Source organism: Ochotona princeps, chromosome 3 (assembly GCF_030435755.1).
Source record: "Ochotona princeps isolate mOchPri1 chromosome 3, mOchPri1.hap1, whole genome shotgun sequence".
Classification (NCBI taxonomy): Eukaryota; Metazoa; Chordata; class Mammalia; order Lagomorpha; family Ochotonidae; genus Ochotona; species Ochotona princeps.
The window spans coordinates 89,554,296-89,575,848 of record NC_080834.1 but is presented as its reverse complement, the minus strand read 5'-3'; the positions used below and the strand labels follow the sequence as shown (position 1 = coordinate 89,575,848).

General features: G+C 44.6%; 1 protein-coding gene across 3 annotated transcripts in view; it reads left to right on the top strand.

The window, feature by feature from the left end:
- The window catches only part of HEG1 (heart development protein with EGF like domains 1), an 86,599-nt gene extending 65,565 nt beyond the window's left edge, over nucleotides 1-21,034 (top strand). For all 3 annotated transcript variants that reach the window (XM_058662006.1, XM_058662008.1, XM_058662007.1), the window contains 3 exons: nucleotides 5,925-6,012; nucleotides 9,541-9,715; nucleotides 19,188-21,034. In XM_058662006.1, the coding sequence (XP_058517989.1) occupies nucleotides 5,925-6,012; nucleotides 9,541-9,715; nucleotides 19,188-19,337 (413 nt within the window). In that variant the 3' untranslated portion in view covers nucleotides 19,338-21,034. The remainder of the gene's footprint in view (nucleotides 1-5,924; nucleotides 6,013-9,540; nucleotides 9,716-19,187) is intronic.
- Nucleotides 21,035-21,553: the final 519 nt, after the last annotated feature.

The following is a 21,553-nucleotide window of genomic DNA, read 5'->3' as shown; positions in this document are numbered from 1 at the left end:
ACATACCCAATCAGGGTGACTGATGGGTTTGGTTATCCAGTTTATCCTAACAGCAGACTATCAGTAGGTTATTATAGTTAATCTAGGACTAGGGAAATGCTTTTTAAAAGCAAATCTTTTTTAGAATCACGTGACTAGAGAGGGAGGGACACATAGATATAATACGTTTTCTGGTTTTAAATTTTTTTTATAAAGGAAGTTTGTCAGACAGCCCCTTCTGTTTTGTTTTTTCTTTTGTTTTTTCTTTTTAAAAACACTTATTTGAAAGGCCACTTTACAGAGAGAAAGCTCTTCCATCCACAGGTTCACTCCCTAATGAATGAAACAGAGGATGAAAGATCTCTTTCTGTCTCTTTCCTGCTTTCTTTGTCCTTCTTTCAAACAAATACTAAATATATTTTAAAATTTAAATTTTTTTTCATTTAAAGTAGTAATTTTTAAAAAGTGCTTTGTGAGTGAACCAGTTTCTTAACAGTGTTCAGAGTCTTGGTCTTGACCGATTGAAGTTCGGAGGATAGCTGTGCAGAAGCCCCTTGGGATATGGAATGGGATGCCTTTACTTTTTTTAAGGGAGTGCGTATTTTTGTTTGAAAGGCAGTATCATAAACAGAAAGATCTTCCATCTGCTGCTTCTCTGCCCAGATCCATGCAGCAACCAAGTGTGGGCCAAGCCAGGGAGAAGCCAAGGGCTAGGAATTCCATCCAGGTCTCCCACATGGGTGGGCAGGTCATCACCTCTTGCTTTCCAGGTGCACTAACTGGGAACTGGATTATAAGTGGCATAGCTGGGACTTGAACTGGCTCTCCAATATGGGATTCACCTCACCCCACTACGCCACAGCATTGACCCGCTTGTGTGCTCCCTGTCTAGTGTTCTAAATAGCATGGCGTTGGTAACCTTTTTTTTTCTCAAGATTGTGTTCAATGCTGTGTGTTGGGAGATGCTGTTCCCTGAGATCTGTGTACTGGTTTTTAAGACTCTGTGTGGAGCGAAGTCAGCTGGTCCTCATGCTGTTGGTGGGGCCCCGGAAGCAGCCAGGGTTTTTCTTGAATCTCTGAGGTCTGTATTTCTTCCCCGTTTGTCCAAGTCACCATCTTCATGCCCAGTAGAGGGCAGACACCTGTCTGGATTGTGAGGTTCCGGCCACCTTGTGTAACTAACTGGTGGCTTATCACTAAACTGTGGTGACTTCTGAGAGCTCTGTTAATGGGGTGTGGCTGTCACTTTGTGGCTTTGTGTCTGCGTGAGTTTCAGTGTTGTAGATTATTCTCGCCTTTATGCCTATTTTCTGATTACAGTTGAGGGTTTTTTTAATTAAACAAAGAAAAATGAATGGACATGCACTTAATTTATTTTTAAATTTAGAAAAAGGTGAAGCAAAGCATCATGGCACATAATATAAAACCGTGAGGGAAAATCCACATGAATTCCAAGTGACACAAGAAACACTCATGCCCCAAAAAAGGGATAGAGTGCCAAGCCAAGAGGGATGTGTCTGACAACAAATCTGGGGCCATCTGGCATGTGATATAAGAAGATACACAATTGTGGGGGCTGGCATGGTGGCATATCAGACTAATCCTCCACATGCAGTGCTGGTATTCCATATGGGCACTGGTTCAAGTCCTGGCTGTTCCACTTATTTTTCTATATTTATTTTTATTGTAAAAGCAGCTATACAGATAGAAGGAGATACACAGAGAAAGGTCATCTATCCACTTGTTCACCCCCCAGTGACTGCAGTGATTGGTTGGAGCTGAGCCAATCTGAAGCCAGGATCTTCTTCCAGGTCTCCAATGTGGGTACAAGGTCTCAAGGCTTTGGATCATCCTCTACTGCTTTCCCTGGTCACAAGCAGGTAGCTGGAAGGGAAGTGGAGCCACCAGGACACAAACCATCACCCATATGGGATCCCGGCAATATTTAGCCACTAGGCTATCATGGTGGGCCTAGGCATACTGTTCTGTAACATGCTTGTAAGCCTAGTAAACTATGAAATGTTTTCATTTTCACAATTTCATAATATCACTTTTAAAGTGTTTCTGTACTCTCAACTCCTTGGTTGAGCAACAGAGAGAGATGGAAACAGACACAGACATTCCATCCACTGGCTCACTACCCAGATGCCCACAGCAGCTAGGACTGGGCCAGGCCAAAGCCAGGATCCCAGAAGCCATTCACACCTCTCATACATGTGGAAGGGGTTCAGACACTTCAGCCATCATCTGCTGCCTCACAGAACGCATCAGCAGGAAGCTCACTGAGAAGCGGAGGCACCAGCACCCAAACCGGCGCTTTGATTTCAGATATGGGTCTTCCTAACACTGGCTTAACTCTCTGCTCCACAATGCATGCCACATAATGTGACTTTGGGTAGTTCTATGCTATATTGGTATAATGGGCTTAGCTATTGCCTTGACACGGTCTTTTTGGTTTTATTTTAATAGTCCCATACTTAAGTCGTTTTTTCTGCCTTGTGACTATTGTCATCTTGTGATTACAGAGCTCACATCAGTTTTTTACCTTACTTGCTTTTGTAACAGACATTTTTATGCATCCTTATTTCATATTCATCATGTCGTTTTATAGGTCATTCTCTGCCTTCAAATGTTCTGCATCTCTTTAGTGGGGATCCCGAAGCCCCAGTGAGGGGTCAGAGCCGGCCTTTCCCATTTACCATTCTCTTCCAGCAAAGCCAGAACATCCTACTTACAGACCATTCTGAGCTGTCTCCCTACCCACCCCAACCCACTGTGTAACAGCAGTTGTCTCAATAATCAGTTGTTATGTTCACTCTGTGGTTGCATCAAGCTATGAAAAGATTCAGATCAGAGGAAACACTGTATTGGCAGGAGTCACTGCAAACAAGCACCCATTTAGGAGGAAGGAGAGATGATTAATTATCCGGAAGGAATCTTAGAGTGGTCATTCCACTCCATCATGACTGGCTTCCTCACCAACAGAAAGGAAGCAAAGCAGGAGTTGGAGAGAGGGGAGCACCGGTCTCCAATCTTTGTGCCAGGAGGGACCCCTCAGGAGAAAGTGACAGAATCATGTGGGAAGTCGTGTTGGTGGGAGGCGGTGGGTACAGAGTGTGTCCACGCACAGCCTGCAGACATGAAAAAAGCAGAACTCAGAGGGTGCCAAGAAAAACAAAATACCGTGATCAGAGATGCAAATAGGCTGAATTCTAGCCATCACAGTGAGCTCAGTGAGAGGAACGAGGAGGATGGAGAGAATTGGGTGAGTTTTAAAATAAAATGAATGTGACTATCTAGAAAATTCTGTAATCCATTCAAGTGTTTGAAAGGAAGGCATGGTGGTTGGTTTAAATTCTCTTGGATTAAATACACGTAGCTGGTTGAAGCAGCGAGGGGTTTGTTGGAAGGGTTGGCAGGAGGCAGGCCCATGTAGGGAACCTCACAGTGAGTAGCTGGAGGCAGATCCTTCTTGTCAGGGCGTGTTAGCATCACTCGGTCTGCTTGTCTCCCCTTGCTAGCCCACTGGCAGCTTCTTCCCAGACCACATGATGGAAAACAGTCATCGGATGTGTGTGTGTGTATGATTAAGTCAGCCATTTCGAAAGAAAAAGCTCTGTCTTTGCCACTTAGAGATCCCTGGAAAGGAAGTAATTGGTTCCGTTTGTACCATGTGCTTATTTCCATGCAGTTGACCATGTTCAGGTGTCATGTTACAGTTACCAACCCCATCACAGATGGAAGGAAGGGAACTGCTTCATTAAAAGGGTAGACTAAGCAGACAGTCGTGAACAAAAACAAATAGAGTTTACAGGAAAGGCTACGGCCCAGTGATACATTGGTTTGATGCAAAAGACACCAGCAATGCCAACAGTAATGTCAGGCTGCGAAGGTGAAGGGAAGGAGCCATTTCTTGAGAAAGACTCACCGACAGGTGTTGGAGGGCGAGTAGCACTGCCAGCTGTCCTTTCATCCTGTGTCTGGCATCCTGAGAACTCAATTTTCATTCTACTTCCACAGCAACAAAACAATGAATTGTAACTTTTGTTTAAAAGATTTATTTATTTTTATTGCGAAGTCAGATATACAGTGAAGAGGAGAGACAGAGAGGAAGATTTTCCTTCTAATGTGACCCCAAGTGACTGCAACGGCCTGAACTGAGCCAATCCAAAGCCAGGAGCCAGGAGCTCTTCTGGGTCTCCCACGTGGGTGCAGGGTTCCAAGGCTTTGGGCCATTCCCCACTGCTTTCCCAGGCCACAAGCAGGGGGCTGGATGGGAAGTGGGGGCTACTGGGACACGATACCAACACCCATATGGGATCCTGGCATGTGCAAGGCGAGAACGTTAGCCACTAGACTATCATGCCAGGCCCCTTTTACTATTACTTATTACTTATAGCATGTGCTTGCTTATCTCATTGCTGCTAACTAAATTCGGTGTATATTCACTGAGGGGCCTACTCAGTCTCAGGCATGGTTGATGAAGTGATTCTTGGACTGTGGACTGAACTGACCAGTCATGTTTGTTATAAATCTGGGAAGTCAGGGTATTATATCACATCGGGTTAAGTCTGCCTGGAGTGGCTGCATCAGTGTCAGAGTGGTGCTTCAAGTCCTGGCCACATCACGTTTCTGCTCCAGCTCCCTGCTAATTCACCTGGGAGGTGGTGGGTGGTGGCCCGACTACCTGCCATTCACATGGGATAGAATTCCTGGTTCCTGGCTTCATCCCAACCCTGGGATTATTAAGTATGAACCTAAAACTGAGTTAAGCATTTTTATATCTGTTCTCACCATCAAATAAAAAAAGTTAAACAATTAACACCAGGGCCGCTGCGGCATGGCCTAGCGGCTAAATTCCTCACCTTGAATGCCCCGGAATCCCATATGGGCGCAGGTTCTAATCCTGGCAGTTCCACTTCCCATCCAGCTCCCTGCTTGTGGCCTGGGGAAACAGTCAAGGACGGCCCAATGCATTGGGACACTGCACCCACGTGGGAGACCCGGAAGAGGTTCCAGGTTCCCGGCTTCGGATCGGCGCAGCACCGGCCATTGTGGCTCACTTGGGGAGTGAATCACCGGAGGGAAAACCTTCCTCTCTGTCTCTCCTCCTCTGTGTATATCTGACTTTGTAATAAAATAAATAAATCTTTAAAAAATAAAAAAATAAATAATAATAAAAAACTATTAACACCAAAGAGTAGGAAGTGACCAAGAAAAGATTCTGTGCTCTTTTTATTATTATTAATTTATTTTTATTGGAAAGGAAGATTTTTAGAGAGAGAAAGAAAGATCTTCCATCCTCTGGTTCACTCCCTAAATGGCCTCAACGGCTGGAGCTGAGCCCATCCAAAGCCAGGAGCTTCTTCCAGGTCTCCCACACAGGTGCAGGACTCCAAGGCTTTGGGCCATCCTTGACTGCTGTCCCAGGCCACAGCAGGGAGCTGGATGGAAGGTGGAACAGCCAGGATATGCACCAGTGCCCATATGGGATCCCAGTACTTACAAGGCAAGGATTTAGACACTGAACCATTGCCCAATATTGTGCTTTTATCAATACTTTTTAAATGTCAACTTTCCTGAGGCATGATTTATACATGGGCACCCATCCTAAGTGTGAGGGGAAAAAAAGAACCTAAATCTTAGATCATAGAGTAGCTGTTAAATTGGAACAAATTAAGCTTTCTAAAAACTCATTATTCACCTTTTTTTTTTTTTTTTTGCCATGAATTGGTGAAAGTGTCGTTGGGGGCTGATGACATTCCTAGTAGTGGCTGAAACCTGAACTCTTCTCATGCAGAGAACATGTAGCGCTGGCTGTTAGGGGGCCCTTTGCGGAGCCCAGGAAGTGGAAAGCAAGGTTGCAGGGCAGCTGGGGCTGGAGGGGAGAGCATTCTTTACCATTCATCCGTATTTTCCTTATTTTGTTTGTTTACCGTATTCAGCCTATCAGCTTATCACCGTGGTCATCGCAGCAGCAGGAGGAGGGCTGCTGCTTATTCTGGGCATTGCATTGATTGTTACCTGTTGCAGGTAAGTGGTGAGAGTTCAAAATCCTCCTTCTGATTCTTTGTGCCTAGCAAGTATTTGTTTTTACTTTTCTGAAGAATATTGGAGATGGGTTATAGTGTAAAACTAGGATGTGTGACTGAACTATTTTTTAAGAAAGGGAAAATTTTTGATAGTTGACTCCTAAGAGGGAGCAGATGGAACTTTTTTTTTAAGAGAAAAATTCAAAAAGCACAGCCACAAAAGGAAAAAAAAAGAAGAAAGATTTAACTCCACCAATATAATATAACAAGCGTCTGTGCTCCAAAGGGCACTCAAAGGTGAAAAGACAATCCCAGCATGGGTTAAAACAAGTGCATGTCATCTTCAGGGCCTTCAGACACGTCCTAGCCATTAAAACTGTGTATGTGTTTCAGAGAGTGCTCTGTTGGCTCATTGCCCAAATAGCCAGGCCACAGCCAGGGGCTGGGAACTCAACCCGGGTCTCCTGCGTGGATGACGGGGACATAGCTACTTGAGCCCTGCTGGCTGCCTTCAGGAGTGCACTGTAGCAGGCAGTGGGATGGGAAGTGGAGCCAGGCCTCAGGCCCAGGCGCGCTCACAGGAGATGTGGACTTCCCAGGCAGCATCGTAACCACAGCCCCAAACGCCTGTCTGTGTGTTAGCTTTTGCATCTCTGTTTTTCATGAACTTCTTTTTTTTTTTTAAAGATTTATTTATTTTATTACAAAGTCAGATATACAGAGAGGTGGAGAGACAGAGAGGAAGATCTTCCATCCGATGATTCACTCCCCAAGTGAGCCGCAACGGCCGGTGCTGCGCCGATCCAAAGCCAGGAACCAGGAACCTCTTCCGGGTCTCCCATGTGGGTGCAGGGTCCCAATGCATTGGGCCGTCCTCGACTGTTTCCCCAGGCCACAAGCAGGAGCTGGATGGGAAGTGGAGCTGCCGGGATTAGAACCGGCGCCCGTATGGGATCCCAGGGCGTTCAAGGCAAGGACTTTAGCCGCTAGGCCATGCCGCCGGGCCCTTTCATGAACTTCTAAAGACACTTTCAGGGATATGTATTTAGAATATAAAAAAGAACACTTTCCACTCAGTAATAAAAATACAGCACAGTTTAAAAATAAGAATTTGAATAGCCATTCCTCCAGAGAAGATAGGCACATGACCAGTAAGCACATGAAAGGATACTCAACATCATTAGTCATTGGCAGATGCAAATGAAATCTACCAGGAGACACCACTATGTAGCCACTAGGATAGCCATTTAAAGAACAAAGCAAACCAACAAAAACAGGATGTGGAGAAAGTAGCACCCATATCCACTGCTGAAGGAAGCATTAAGTGGTTCCATAAAATGGTACATTCACTTTGAAAAAATTAAATACAGCACTTTCACTCTTAGCTGTAAACCCAAGAGAAATAAAGACACATACTCACATGAATGTTCATAGCAGCGTTCATAATAGCTAAAAGGTCAGCAACAGCTACCATGTCCATCAATTGACGAGTGACTAGACAAGACAGGATATATTTATATAAAGAGTATTTTACAGGAGGGAATAAAGCACTGATAGGATAAATGAAGTGAGATAGTCGCAAAGGACCACCTGTCATGTGACCACATGATGCGAATTTTCTAAATCAGGCAAATGTAAATAGAGACAACTACTAAGTACCTTAGTAGTTGGCCCAGGGCTGTGATGGTGGGGTGAGGGGATGGGGAGACCTAAGGAGTGATGGCTAAACGATCTGAGGATTCTTTTAGGCTATTTTTTTTTTTTAAGATTTGTTTATTGGAAAGTCAGATATACAGTGAGGAGGAGAGACAGAGAAGAGGATCTTCCATCTGCTGGTTTACTCCTCACGAGGTAGCAATGGCCAGAGCTGAGCTGATCCGAAGCCAGGAGCCAGGAGCCTCCTCTGGGTCTCCCATGCGGGTGCAGGGTCCCAAGGCTTTGGGCTGTCCTCTACTTCTTTCCCAGGCCACAAAGCAGGGAGCTAGATGGGAAGCAGGGCAGCTGGAATTAGAACCAGCACCCATAAGGGGTCCCGGCGCATGCAAGGCAAGCGTTTTAGCCACTAGGGTACTGCGCCAGGCCCTTTTGAGCTATTCTAAAATGGGTTGTGATAATGGTCATAAAATTTTAAACTGCTAAGAATCAATAAGTGGGTTAATTGTATCTCAGTGAAACTACACACCTATGAAGATACAGTCTAGAGAGAAGCAAGAAAAGGAAGGGATTGACCTCCTTCTTGGTGATTAACTCTTCAAATAAGGGAAAGTTATGACCTTTGATTTAGGATAATAAATGGTTGCAATAATTTAGATGTAACAGGTAGAGGAACTCTAGCGCATTACCTCTTCTATCATAGACATGAGCCTATTTCAGGTTATCCTGTGGCTCCAGTAAGGCCCAACTGCCCATTTGGGAATGCTGACCTTTGCTAACATTCCATCAGACCATCAGACACAAACAATGCAAGTAGAAATTGTGTCAGACCAGGAAGAGTTACCCGGAGGGGACAAAATGTGAGTGCCCGGGCAGCTACAAGCCTCAGATTTAGCTATGCACTCATGTGGTACAGCCACTCCAGGAAGGAGCCTGGGGTGATTGGTTCCTGAGAAGGGAAGGTAGTCATGAGCCGGTAAGTCTTGATTGAGAACTGGGAGTCACACGGTAACAGGTCTGATTAGAGTTTGTACCAAGGGCCAACATCTCTACCACGTGCAGGACAGTTCAACTCATGACCCTTGAGTCACTTGGTGCCTTCCCCAGGTGAGTGAGATAGAAGAAAGCATCTCCAGATTGTCTTACTCAAGGTAAATCTGATTTAAGATGTGTGATCATAGACCCACTTGAAAGGTGAGAAAGACACTTTCCAACCATTGCTAGGAGTGAACTGTCTGACCCACTTATGTGAGAATGTATATCGATCTATAAGTAGGTGGTTTGATTTGTGTGTGGCGGGGGTTGACAAGGAAACCACCCCTCATTATGATTTGTAAAGTAGCTTCATGTAACAAAAAGAGCACTGTCTGGGAAGGTAGGAGGCCTGAATTCTAGTCCCAGCTTTACCAATAACAAGGGGCAACCAGAGGACAAGTCGGATCTCTTCACTGAGTCCTAGAACCCTAGAACTCCCGAGTCAGTCGGGGGAGCCCCGTAAGCCTCCTGTGTGTCCTGGTGCTTGGGAAGTCGAGAGGTGGAAGGAGGGCGGTCGGGAGCTGTCGCACTGCCATTCTGGCTCCAGCGCTCTGTGAACTTGTCACCACCGCAAGACATAGTGATCTCTGTCCTCCAAGCTCCCTTGCAGCTGTCTGTCCTGCTCCTGATAATCTGGTCCTGTGACTTTTTTTTTTGGCATCTTTTAAAAAATCATTTTATGCAAATAATAAAAATCATGGCAATAATTGCACAACTGCAGAGAAATATAATGATAGCTTTCAGTCTGATTTAATGGTATAGTAATACTAGATGCTTTCACAGATGCCATTTACGTACAGAGCTTATTCATAGAACTTTCTGAATGTTTTTTACCCCACAGAAAGAACAAAAATGACATCAGCAAGCTCATCTTCAAGAGCGGGGATTTCCAAATGTCCCCGTATGCCGAGTACCCCAAGAATCCTCGCTCACAAGAGTGGGGTCGAGAAGCTATTGAAATGCATGAAAACGGAAGTACCAAAAACCTCCTGCAGATGACGGATGTATACTACTCGGTGTGTATTCCCAGGCCCACGGCCACCTCGGGCTTGGGTTCTCAGGAAAAGTATTCCCATTGTGTCGAGGCAGAGAGCATTGCAAGTGGCTGGGAGTGAGAGAGGATGGTGACAGATGCCTCTTATTTGTATCATTCATATTATTTGCTTACCTTCTGTTTGTAAGGTATTTATTGATCTTGGCATTGAATTAGGAGGGTATATTTCCATATACTGCTTCAATGGGATTTAGCACTTTCTTATTACCCAGCTTGCTTCTAAGGTATAACAAAGGAAACGAATAGAGGGAGAAAAGTTTCCTGACCATTTAGCCCCTTGACCTGGTATGGTGAAGTAGTTAAAAGTAGAAAAAGGTACAGAGTTCAGGATCATCTTTGACGGGTACATCAAAGATGCTCAGAGGGCAATGCCCTCAGTGAGTGTGTAATCATTTGCCCTTTCTTGCCCTGGTCTGCAGCATGTGGAAAACAGAAGGCTTTGAAGCCTTGCTGCTTCTATTGCACATTGAATATAACCCATATCCTGCTCCTGTGCACTGCCCGTTCAGTTCACATTCCATCGTGTCCACCTTAAAACAGACACACTTGGGGATATCTGAGCTGATAAATAAATAGGGATCAGGTGACTTCTTATGCTCTGGGGAGCTGATTGAGATTCAGCAATAAATATAAACCTTGCCCCATGGAGCCTTAATGATCCTAGAAAATCTTGTTATGGGAACTATAGTCCCCCTGGTTGCTATGGGAATCAGCCAGGAGGATTTAGACTTTGGATGGGAGGGGTGGTTTGGATCATGCTAAGGAAGCTGCTTGTTTCAACAAACCTTTTAAAAAAAATGAACCTGGAGAGGAAGAAGAAATAAGGAGGAAGGTAAACAGACGTAAGTACAAGCTTAGCTTTAAGATATGTGCAATAGTATTTCTACACAGGGCCTTGCATTTTTATATCCCTCAGTTGCTTGGGAGTCCTTTCTGTTTACCCAGCTGAAGACTCATCTGTCCAGGTCTACCCACACACTCAGATCCTTTCCTTGGTATTCCTCAGCCACAGTGGGACAAAATAACCAGCAACAAGCAGGCTGAGACATCGTAGGACCCAGTTTTATTGTGTCTTTCCATGGCATGGGCCTTCGTCATGTCAATAGGCTGGATGTGCAGCGTCCACTGTAGTTCCTGCCAGAAAGCATTTACCCCGATAGTCCTGTGAGCACCTCGCCATAGCTTGTTATTTATTCCCAGGAAAGACTGGGGACTTGTTTTTGCTGTTTGTGGCAGACCACATAGCTGATTCATGACCTATTAAGCTGTTATTTGATCAGATACCTGAGAATCCAGAGGGGCCCCCAAGTTTTATGCCCATAACTGCACCTCAAGCTGGGGGTCTTTGGAACCCTGTATAGTCCCTTCTCTTCTGCTAAGGGTCAAAGAGAATTTAAAACCAGTTGTGTGCCACAGAGAAAGATAACTTTAACTACAGTAAGGTAGATATTAGAGGAAAGAACTGGAAACATGTCCGAGGAGAGTTGTTCAGCCCTAGCCTGCCATTCCACAAGTGAGAACCAGAAAACCAAGTAAGAAGAGCTGCATGTTAAAGTGAGCAGTACTAGAACTCAGAACCAGAGAGGCAGGAAAGCTGGAACACACAGGGACCTGAGAGGGCGGCGCAGAGTGCAGGAAAGGGCATAAGAGACCCCCGAAGACTCATCGCCATGGCAACCCTAGTGACAGCAGAATTCCACAGACACCACAGGCTTGGAGCCCAGTCATGGGAATTACCTGGAGTCTGCATCATAGCTTTGCTTCAGAGAAGTTTCTGGCATTGTCTGCCTCGAATTTCCAGAGCCATGCTCCCAGCCCAACATCAACTGAGGGCATGCCCTGCAGGCTGAACACCCCCTGGAGCCACAGCCAGCACACAGGTGGCTCTGAGCGTGTTGGAAGCTGACAGTGTGCATGCCACGGTTGATGTTGCTAGAAGCCGCCAGCTGCTACCAACGCTGAGGACAGGCACTGTAAGCCACATACTGCCTGCAACTCTTAATTGTTTTTATGTCCGTTCCACCACCACCATTGGCCACCCCAGGGCTCACATTTCAGGTGCCTTCAACACAGATGCTACAAACCCACCATCCCTGCCGAGGAAAGATCCACCACTTGTTGCTGGGGCCATCACTCCTGTTGCTGGAGCAGCCACTCAGGGGGCATCCCACAGGCACTGTTGTCAGTTCTCCATCTGCCTGGGCCACTGAAGTCCCACTTCTTCCACATGGCTTCCACGTGGCTCCCAGAGTCAGAAGGGCAATTAGGATTCCACCTCCACATGTACAGTAGTACCTAAAGCCACTGTAGCCCACCAAGCCAACCTCTGCAAACAAATATTCAAAAGAAAGCTGTTACTACAAAAGCTATCTATGGAAGTGTGGGAGAGAGATCTGATCCACGTGATGCGCAAATCTCAAAGTACAGCCACAGGAAATGTGGAAGATAAGGTAGCGTGATGTCTCCAGAGGAACTGAGTGATTCCAGCATTAAACCTCAGAGAGAAGGAAGTGGCAGCATGCTTCCTAAAGAATTCATAAAGAGTGATTACAGTTTTAACAAAATGAGGAAAATAGCACAGGGTGTGAGTGAGGATTTCAGCAGAGATGGAGATCTTGTAAAGGAAACAAGACATGGGAAAACTCAGTAAATCAAATCGAAAACACACTTGAAGGCCTCAAGGACAAGACTGGGTGAAGCAGAGGAAAGAACATCTGGACTTGGAGACAAGTTCTAAGAAATATCTAGTTAGACACAACACACACTTTAAACACACTTTTAAAAATATTTAAAAAGAAGACAGCTGCTAGATTCTTTGGGGCACCATTAGGCAAATATTCAAACATTGTGTTGGTTCCTGAAGGCAAAGTAAAAGAGGAAAGGCATAGAAAACCTACGCAAAGAAATAACAGCCAAAGGGCCTGGCACAATAGTCTAGTGGCTAAATTCTCACCTTGCATGTGCCAGAATCCCACGTAGGCACTGGTTCGTGTGTTGGTGGCTCCACTTCCCATCCAGCTCCCTGCTTGTGGCCTGGGAAAGCAGTCCAGATGGCCCAAAGCCTTGGGTCCCTGCACCCATGTGGGAGACCTGGAAGAAACTCCTGGCTCCTGGATTGGCTTTGGCCATTGTGGCCACTTGAAAAGTGAACCAGCAAACTGAAGATCTTTCCCTTCCTCGTTCTTTCTGTAAAATCAGACTTTCCAATAAAAATAAAACAAGTCTTTTTAAAAAAGGAAAAAAAAATAGCTGAAAACTTCTCCAGTCATAGGAATGATTTGGACATCTATGTACAGAAGCCTATGGCAAATAGACTTGACTTGGTAAGATTCTCACCATGGTATGTTGCAGTCAAATTGTCAGAAGTCCGGTACAAAGGGAGAAGTCTCAAAATTGCAAGAGAAAAACCCCATGTCCACATATTGGGACTCCAACTCTTCCCCCATTAGACTAGCAGAAAATCTCTCAGCAGAAACTTACAGGCTGGGAAGAAATAAAATGACATATTTCAAGTTCTGAAGGAATAACAAAAACTGCCAACCAAGAATACTCGAGAAGATATCCTGCATAAATACATAAGAAGTGAAGACTTTCCAAGTCAGCAAAAGCTGAGAGGTGTCCATTATTAGACTGGCCTTGTGAAAGACCCAAAGAGGATAGTGCATCCAGACGCAAAATAAAGATTTGAGATGAAGGTCACTAGGAGAGCAGATATTCAAAAGAAAAATAGAAAAGAATCAATGCTTGTCACCACACTAAACCACCAAACCACAAAGATGAGCGAAAAAAAGAAGAAAAACATTTTAAATGACAGAACTGTTTTTACTGATTGATAATAACCTTGAGTGGAAGCAGACTAAATTCCCCCAATTAAAAGACCCACCAAAAGAAATTCATTTCTCCACTAAAGACACTGAAAGTGAAATGCTGGAAAAAGGTCTTTCGTGCAAATGTAAACCATAAACAAGTGGCTGTATTTATAGCAGATAAATCACTTCAAGACAAAAACTGCAAAAAGAGACAAGGTCACTATAATTATGATCCAGGGGCCAACTAAAGAAGCTAAAACGGTTGTAAATATATATGCATCTCAGGCTGGAATACTCACAGTTTTTTCTTTTTTAAGATTTATTTTATGTTTATTAGAAAGATATACATAGAGGAGGAGAGAGAGAAGATCTTCTGTCCAATGATTCACTCCTTAAGTGGCTGCAATGGCCTTTGCTGTGCCAATCCAAAGCCAGGAGCCTGGAGCCTCTTCCAGGCCTTCCATGCAGGTACAGGGTCCCAAGGCTTTGGGCCATCCTGAGCTGCTTTCCCAAGACACAAGCAGAGAGCTGGATGGGAAGCAGGGCTACTGGGATTAGAACCAGCACCCTTATGCGATTCCTGCACTTGTAAGGCAAGGACTTCAGCATCTAGGCTACCATGCTGGACCCTGGAATACTCAGTTTTATAATACTAATACTATTGGAGCTAAAAGGAAAGATAGACTAATATAGAAGACTTTAAAAAGTTCATGAAAATGTATTTGAAAAATAGGTTTATTTTGAAGCAAAAAGGAAAAAAACCCTGAGATCCATGCAGAGTATTTATATTTTTTTTTTCAAGATTTATTTATTTTTTATTACTAAGTCAGATATACAGAGAGGAGGAGAGACAGAGAAGAAGATCTTCCATCTGATGATTCACTCCCCAAGCAGCCACAATGGCCGGTGCTACGCCAATCCGAAGCCGGGAGCCAAGAGCTCTTCTGGGTCTCCCACATGGGTGCAGGGTCCCAAGGCTTTGGGCCATCCTCGACTGCATTCCCAGGCCACAAGCAGCAAGCTGGATGGGAAGTGGGGCTGCCGGGATTAGAACCGGCGCCCATATGGGATACTGGTACTAGGCCACCACGCCAGGCCCTTTGTTAACTTTTTGTCTGGACTTTGTCTGTTGATGAAAGTGGGGTATCGGAAGGGTATTCAAAGATTTTAGAACACATATGTCACATAAATACTCTGCATGGGGCCCGGCGCCATGGCCTAGTGGCTAAAGTCCTCGCCTTGAATGCACCGGGATCCCATATGGGCGCCGGTTCTGGTCCCGGCAGCTCCACTTCCCATCCAGCTCCCTGTTTGTGGCCTGGGAAAGCAGTCGAGGATGGCCCAAGGCTTTGGGACCCTGCATCCACGTGGAAGACCTGCCGGAAGTTCCTGGTTCCTGGCTTTGGATCGGCGCAGCACCAGCCGTTGCGGCTCACTTGGGGAGTGAATCATCGGAGGGAAGATCATCCTCTCTGTCTCTCCTCCTCTCTGTATATCTGACTTTGCAATAAAAAATAAATAAATCATTACAAAAAGAGTTAACAAAAACATCAGAGTTAAACATGCTGTAGACCAAATGGCCCCAAGAGCCGCTCATAGGCCATGTCATCCAGAAGCCACAGGATACACAACCTTTTCATCAGTACATGAGCATTCTCCAGGATAGGCCACAGAACAAATCTCAACTAAACCAGGAAATAAGTCAGAATTGTGTCACGTATCTGTTCTGACTGCAGTGGAATAAAACTGGAAATAACAGGAAAAGAAACCATGCATGGTATGAATATACAATGCCATAGTTTAAGCTATGGCTTGTGTAGACATTTAAATTGCAAAATCATGAGTTAATGTTACCAGGAGAAAGGAAGCTAATCCACTTACAGTGCCTAGGCGGGCCTGTGATCTCAGAGGATGGTGCTCCAGCGAGAACAAAGAACAGGACCTAAGTCAGACCCACCCTTCCTTCTGCTTCCTGTGACTCCTGGGGAATTCTCCTGCAGGGCTCCTTCACCGCCATCCACCCTCATCAGACGCCCAGCCAGTGGGACCGTAACTCTCCAGGTCATGGGCCAAAGTAAACTTTTCTCCTTCCTAAGCAGTTTGTCTTAGGTGTTCCAGGATGGTAACAAGGTGAATGGTATACACGAAGAAAAGCAACATGCTGTCAGATCATGGGTCATAGAAAAAAAACAAAGGGTAAATTTTAACATTTGTTTTAAAAAAGTGGAAACAGTATACACAAATTTATGAGATATAGCAAAAGTAGTACCAACCATTACATTTATAACAATAAGCATCTAGTTTGAAGAAAATTGAATGATCTCAGATAAACTAACAGTGTAGCTCAAGAGTCTAGAAAACCAAGAATAAACGAAGCAGTAAAATTAGTAGAAAGGAGGAAGGAGAGGAAGAAAGAAAAGGGAAAAAAAGAAATGAAACATTTTAATACAACAGATTATTACAATGAGGAATTCATGTTTTGAAATGCTAAACAAAATCCCTTAAAACTTGGACTATACTATTTAAGAAAAAATCGAGAAAAATCAATAAAATCTGTAATGACAAAGGAAATAGTATAGCTGATACCGTAGAAATATAATATATATATAATATAATCTAAAACAACTTACACCAACAAGTGTAAAACCTTGAAGGAAGTTTCTGATAATGTATAAGCTACCAGTATTGAACCATGAAAATGTGGGGAATCCAAGCAGATCAATAATGAATAATGCAATCAAATCAATAATGAAAAAAATCTAACGAAGTAAAGCCCAGGTGTCCTGAATTCTGCCAGACTTTTCAGGAAGAGTTAACATCAGTTCCTCTCAGACTCATCCAGAGCATTGAATGAGGGACCTCTCCTGGAAACTCCTGCAAAGCCAGCATTACCCCGCGCCAGAGCCTGCCAAGGACGCCACAAAAAAATAAAGAAAGAAAGAAAAATAAAACTACAGACCAGCCTCCCAGAGAAATTCCCAGATACTCTGCTGAAATTCCCAGAGATGCTAGATTTTGAACCTAGCTACACATTAGTCAGTCATCATGGGCAAGTGAATGTTAAAAAGTGTTCAGCACTTATAGATCAATAGTCATATCACAAAATGGAAGTTAAAAAAACATGATCATCTCAATAGATGCAGGGAAAATAATTTGATAAAATCCCCAGAATCTTCATGATTAAGTATGTATGATAAACTCACAGCTAGTATTACACTGAATCAGGAAAAGTTAAATTTCCTCCAAGATCTGAAACAAGACAAAGATATCTCTTCTCACTGCTCTTACTCAATCTGGTATTATAAGTTTTAGCCAGAGCAGTTAGGCAAAAGAGAGAAATAAAAGGTATACAAATAGGAAGGGAGGGAAAGGAAGTCGAATTGTTGGTCTTTGCAAATGATGTGCTTTTATATACAGAAGATCTTGAAAGCCTCCCCCAAGAGACCATTAGAACTGATCAGGATTCAAACTCAACACACAAAATACAGCATTTTTATATGGCAGTAATGAGCTTGTTGATAAAGAACTTGCAAGACCATTCCCATTCATAATAATCACAAAATTGAAATACCTTCAAATAAACTTAAGAATGTGAGAGATCACTACAGCGAAAGTTATGAACCAGCAGTGAAAGCAATTGAAGAAGACAAAAAATGGAAAGACATCCCATGTTCTTGGCTGGAAGAATTAACATTGTTAAAGGGTCACTACTACCCACTGTGATTTTCAGAGTCAATATAATCCCCACTAATATCAATGGAATTCTTCACAGAACTAAAAAAAAAAATCTTAAAATTCATATGGAAGCAGAAGACACAAATCACCAAGGACTTGTGAACAAGAATGGCACATCTAGAAGTGTGGTAATACCTGATTTGAAGACATAACTGTAGAGCTACAGTAGCCAAAACATTTTCTGGTATAAAATCAGAGATCAATGGAATAAAAAATAGAAATCTCAGGGAAAAAAATCCCAGATATCTATAGTCAGCTCATTGTTGACAAAGACACTGTATTTTCACATACAAAGAGGGGCTGTTTGATGCAAGGGTTGAGACACCCCGTGTCGGAATGCCTGGGTGCACGTTTCATCTCTGCCTCCCATCCAGCTCCCTGGAAATGCGCATCCCTGCAGGCAGCAGGTGATGACACAAGGACATCCTCTCTGCCACTACCTGAGAAGCCCAGGTTGGGTGCTGGGCTCCTAGCCTCAGCTTGGTCCAGCCCCACCAGTTGATGGGCACTTAGGAAGTAAAACAGTAGATGGAAGATCTATTTTTCTCTGTGTCGGTGTTTATATAGAAGGGGTGTCTTTTCCTGTGTGTCTGTTTCTCTGCCTTTCAAATAAAATGAAACCAAAGAGAGAGAGGAGGAGAAGGAGGAAGACAACCTCTTCAGTAATAATGCTGAGGAAATGGGCTGGCTGTATCCAGAAACTGAAATCTGACTTTGGACCTTGTCTAATGACACAAAACTCGGCTCAGAGAGGCTTCAAGACTTACATATATGACCTGAAACTATGTCACTACTAGAGAAAACATAAGTGAAATACTCCCATACATCAATATAGGAATGAACTTATGGTTAAGACCCCCAAAACACAGGAAACAAATACAGGCAAATGGAATTGTACCAAACTGAGAGGGTGCTACACAACTAAGTACACAGCTGACAGAATGGGAGGAAATGTTTGCGAACTAGACATCTGGCTTATAAAAAGATCTCAAAAACCTAAAAGTAAAAAATTAAAAATATGCCAGTAATCAGAAAGACATTTTAAAAGGAGGTACAAATAACCAAAAATGGAAATGAAAATCAGTAAGATATCATCTTACCCCAATTAGAATGGCTATTATCAAAAGGACAATAACAAATGTTGTGGAGGGTGTTGATAAATAAGGAACTCACACTCTATTGGTGGGAATGTTAATTGATAGAGCTCTTATGCAGAACAATGTGAGGGTCTTGGTAAAACTGAAAACAGATCTGCCACATGAACCAGCCATGTCATTTCTGGGTAGAAAGCCAAGGAAATGAAATCAGAGATACTTGCGCTTCCATGTTCATTGCAACACTATTTACAGTAGCCAAGCTGCAGAATCAGTGTAGATGCCCATCAGTGGGTGAACGCGTAGAGGAAATAAGGTTAGTACACCCAGGGCACTGTTCAGCCAGCAAGAATGGTGAAATCCTGGGAACAAAATGGATGTAGGTAGAGGGTGAAATAGACCAGGCCTGAAAAGATGAACTCGACCTGTTGTATTATATGGCAGCAGATAATGTCTCAAGTGCTTGGGACCCCAACACCCAAGTGGGAGACCCAGATGGAATTCCAGGCTCCTGGGTTTAGACTGACCTAGATGTGACTGTGGTAGCCATTTTAGAAATAAACTAGTAGATCAAAGATTCTCTCTCCCCTTTTCTCTGCCTCTGTCTCTCTAGCTTTCAAATAATAAAGTAAAATAAAAATAAGGGCAAATGTATACCAGATTCGACAGAGACATACTTGCTCTCCTTTTCATAATAGCTTCCATCTTAAGTTTATTCAAACATAGCATGCTCTTACAAAAAAAAAATGATTTTAAACCCAAGACTAATCAATGGTCTTTTCTCTTTGGCAACCAGCCCACAAGTGTAAGGAATCCTGAACTTGAACGAAATGGACTCTACCCTGCCTACACTGGATTGCCCGGATCACGGCATTCGTGCATATTCCCTGGACAGTACAACCCATCTTTCATCAGTGATGAGAGCAGAAGAAGAGACTACTTTTAAATCCAGGAGAGAGAGGGGGACCCACTGCTCTGAGCCACCTCCCTGGGACCTCGGGGGGCTCAGGAGCAAGCGTCCCATGCTGGCTGCTCCCAGGACTTGCTGGGACCACCCAGGAGGGGCAAGCAGAGTGTCAAGTGTGAGGGATGTGAGCGCAGTGGGAGAAACCGCAGGCTGCTCATCCGGCACCTGTGCTGTTACTGTGAACATGGACGTGGGCCGGTGCCAGGAGAGTCTGAGGGACTGCAGCGTGGCACTGGTGCCAGAGGTGACCGTCGGCCAAGGCAGCCCAGTAGGTTTCATTGTCAGGACCCAGGTTTTCGTTTAGTATGCACTTTAGTAAACTAGGCAAGGAGGTTTCCTTTCTTTCAAGACTGTTCCAGAAAGAAGAAGAAAGCTTCCTTTCCTGAGACTCCATAGGTTATGATTTGGTGGTAGATTTGCAGCCGGACGCTGGGCTCTTGTTTATTCCCTAGCCTGGTGCCCGTGTGCAGAACAGCAGGTGCAGATGGACATGCCACTGAGGGCTGACGCCGCCGCACTGGGGTAGAGTACTTTGGTGTCTCGCCACCATCTTGAGCTGCAGCTTCTAAGCCAACCCCCAGATAAGGAATTGAAATCTGTGAGGCACAGCCCACAGCTCCCACTTGGTTTTTCAGTTAAGGTGACACATTTATCTTGGATGTGCGTTTTCTCCAACAGCCTTTACAGTTCCATCTCGACCTTTTTCAAATACGTGGAGCTCATGGCAAAACAACATTTGGTTTTAAGTTTGAGGCATTTAGCTGTCCTGTGATGAGAGTCAGTAGGCAGGACAAGGGCTAGGGATTGGTCCTGCAGGGATGGGGAGGGACCTTTTTGTTCCTGAGAGCATGACCTGGGGGCCCAGGGCTCTGCCCACGCTGAGGCCAAAGGTTGTACGAATAGAAGAGAAATGGGAAAGTGGATGCAGGTGGTGTCCTGGCTGGCATTTCGCCAGTGGAGGGAAATTAGCTGGATGCGATAGTCTTTGCAGCTGAGTGTGGTTAAAAGGGATGGGCCGAGTTCAGTTTCCGGCGACTTTGGCTACTACTTTGGGAAGTCGTGGATTGCTGAGGCCGAATAAGGAGCCAGAGTAGAGCCACAGGTAAGTGTGCAGACCTGTTAGTGTGATGTCTTGGTGTCTTTAACCTCATCCACAAACTCTGTGTGAGCTTTCAACCACTCGAGGCTATTTATTCATTGAAATAACTTACTTTCTCTCACCCAGTCATTTTCTCACTGTATGCCACTGTGTAGTACCCTGAGCATTGGAGACCTAGAGACTTCTGGCCAGTGAGGGACATAGGAGCTCACCTTGGCAAGGAAAGCCCACACATCTTACTTAATGCTTGTGTTGTGGGTCCTGCAAAGGAGGCCCGTCCTGTGGAGCTATGTCCCTATGCTTGCTTTTGAAACATTCTGGTTGTGGATAAAGTGACCTGAACACACAGGCCAAAGAGTCCCATTTCTGAAAATGGTGTAGCCACTGGGACAGTGCCTGGGTTGGGGAACCGGGGATTGTTGGGGGGACTTCTTCAAAACCTCCACAATTCCCATCCCAGTGGTTTTCAGCATGAACTATGTTCCCTGGCCTCCCAGAGCAGCATCACCTGCTAGGGCAGCAACGCTAAGCAGGTGCAGTGCATCTTAGTAATTATATTATACTTGGGAGCTAAACGCAACATAAGGTTTTGTTTTTTTTTTTTTTGTCAGCAAGGACTACCTTGAAATTTCAAAGCGTCGCCTTTTTCACATCTTGGGTCTTGACTTGTGTCTCTCCACAGAACCAAAAGGCCCTCTGTGCCTCATGGTCGCACACCTTACTGGAGTGTCCCCAGCCCCTGACCTCCACTCACCTGAGCCAACACACTTGGCAGCCTTACTTCCTAACCCTTTACCCACAGCATCTCTGGTGGTGCCCAGGACCCACAGCGACATGAAGCAGCCGAGGGCGCCGTTGGCAGGCACACACTTCTGCCTCATGCCACCAGCACGGCTGGCACATCATCTCCTATTTCCAGTCAGAGGTGTGAAGTTCCAGAGTGTTGTGTCCCAAAAGCATTCTTGGGAAGAATGTCAAGGTCCAGAAAAGTGAGTTTAAAGAATGCTCCCTTCCCTCCCACACACGTGTTTGCGAGTCTTGTTGCTGTGGAGTGGGTTAAGAGTCTTTGGTTTTGTGCCCATTTTATTGTTGGGGG